Source organism: Aplysia californica, unplaced genomic scaffold, assembly GCF_000002075.1.
Source record: "Aplysia californica isolate F4 #8 unplaced genomic scaffold, AplCal3.0 scaffold00311, whole genome shotgun sequence".
Taxonomy (NCBI): Eukaryota; Metazoa; Mollusca; class Gastropoda; order Aplysiida; family Aplysiidae; genus Aplysia; species Aplysia californica.
Window position 1 is genome coordinate 168,129 of NW_004797581.1, and position 1,384 is coordinate 169,512.

The window sequence follows — 1,384 nt, forward strand, 5'->3', positions numbered from 1 at the left end:
ATAAATAAATAGATGAATAAATAAATAAATAAAAAACCAAAAAAACAAACAAACAAAAAACAAACAAACAACCATGCATAACCAATACTTACGGTGTTGATCAGGTTCTGTATGTTGTCCCACAGGGCTGGGTCAGTGGTGACCTGATCCCCTACAGTGTCTGACAGGATGCGCCTCAGAGAGTCATGACTGATCTTGCCGCTGTTGCCTGTGTCCGCCTCGTCAAATTTCCCCTGATGGAGAGAAGAAAAAAAGAAAAAAGAAGTGAGCATAAAAGTCATCTTTTTTCTTTATTTTTTTTCCAGGACGTTGGAGGGGGGGGGGGGGTAGTATTATAAAGACAAGTAAATCATTTCAATTTGAAATTGTATGTGTTTGTGTGTATATGCTTTCTCTTCCCTTTTCAATAGGGGAGGGGGAAGGGGGTGGTGGCAGTATTATGAGAACAGGTAAATAAGGTTAAAATTGTATTGTATGTGCTTTAGTGTATGTGTCCATTCTTTACTCAAGTTTTCTGTTGTCCAGTTGTAATGTGTCTTACTTATAACAAATCTTCGTACGCACGATCTATTTATAACGATTTAAAGGCTGTAATGTGGCCTTTCTGTAGCAGCTCATCTTTTTTGTTGTTGCTTTTTCTTCCGCCGCTTATACCTTTTGGGTGTCGCTGCAAGAAAGAGACGTCTCTCTGCCACCAGCAGAGAGTTTGGGTCAGGGGGATGCCGTGAGTGGTTAATGTTCCAATGACTCCATCTATCTAGGTCTTATCGCAGCTCATCATTGCGAAATTATGTGAGTCGGAACTATCAGTGTGTTTGATTTTGTTTGTTTGTTTGTTTTTGATTTTGTCAGTTTTGTTGTTGTTGCTGTTGTTATTATTGTTGTTGCTGCTACTGTTGTTATTGTTGTTGTTGTTGCTGCTACTGTTGTTATTGTTGTTGTTGTTCTTGTTGTTGTTTCATTTCTACCAACTAATCTGTACTCAAATGTCATCTTTTTAAACAAAATTTCGTGTGAGTATCTGTAGTGAGTGATACTGATATCCCGACAAAATACTTCCAACAGATTTTTCCTCTTCTTTTGATAACATTTTAACTTCTTTACCCGCAGTAGTTAGAATAGAGCAGAAGGAAGAAAGAAGGGATGAACACAGAAGCAGCACATTCAAGTGATTCAAATAAATGTCATACACAAGTACATCTGAGACAAAGGAGAAAGCAGAGATAGAGAAACTGATCTTGCAGTGGAGGGGAAAAGGAGAAGTAAAGGAAGGGGGGTGGGTGGGCGTGTCAGGCATGTATTGGTGGAGGGAAAAGAGAAGGTACAAAATATATGTGTGTGTGTGTGTGTGTGTGTGTGTGTGTGTGTGTGTGTGTGTGTGTGT

The 1,384-nt window shown here is 39.2% G+C and overlaps 1 protein-coding gene across 1 annotated transcript in view; it reads right to left on the minus strand.

Moving 5' to 3' along the window:
• Positions 1 to 1,384, minus strand: part of LOC101854179 — a gene marked incomplete in the record, with an annotated part of 56,825 nt that overhangs the window by 2,026 nt on the left and 53,415 nt on the right. The window contains 1 exon segment of the mRNA XM_035970708.1: positions 93 to 233. Coding sequence (XP_035826601.1) covers positions 93 to 233 — 141 coding nt within the window.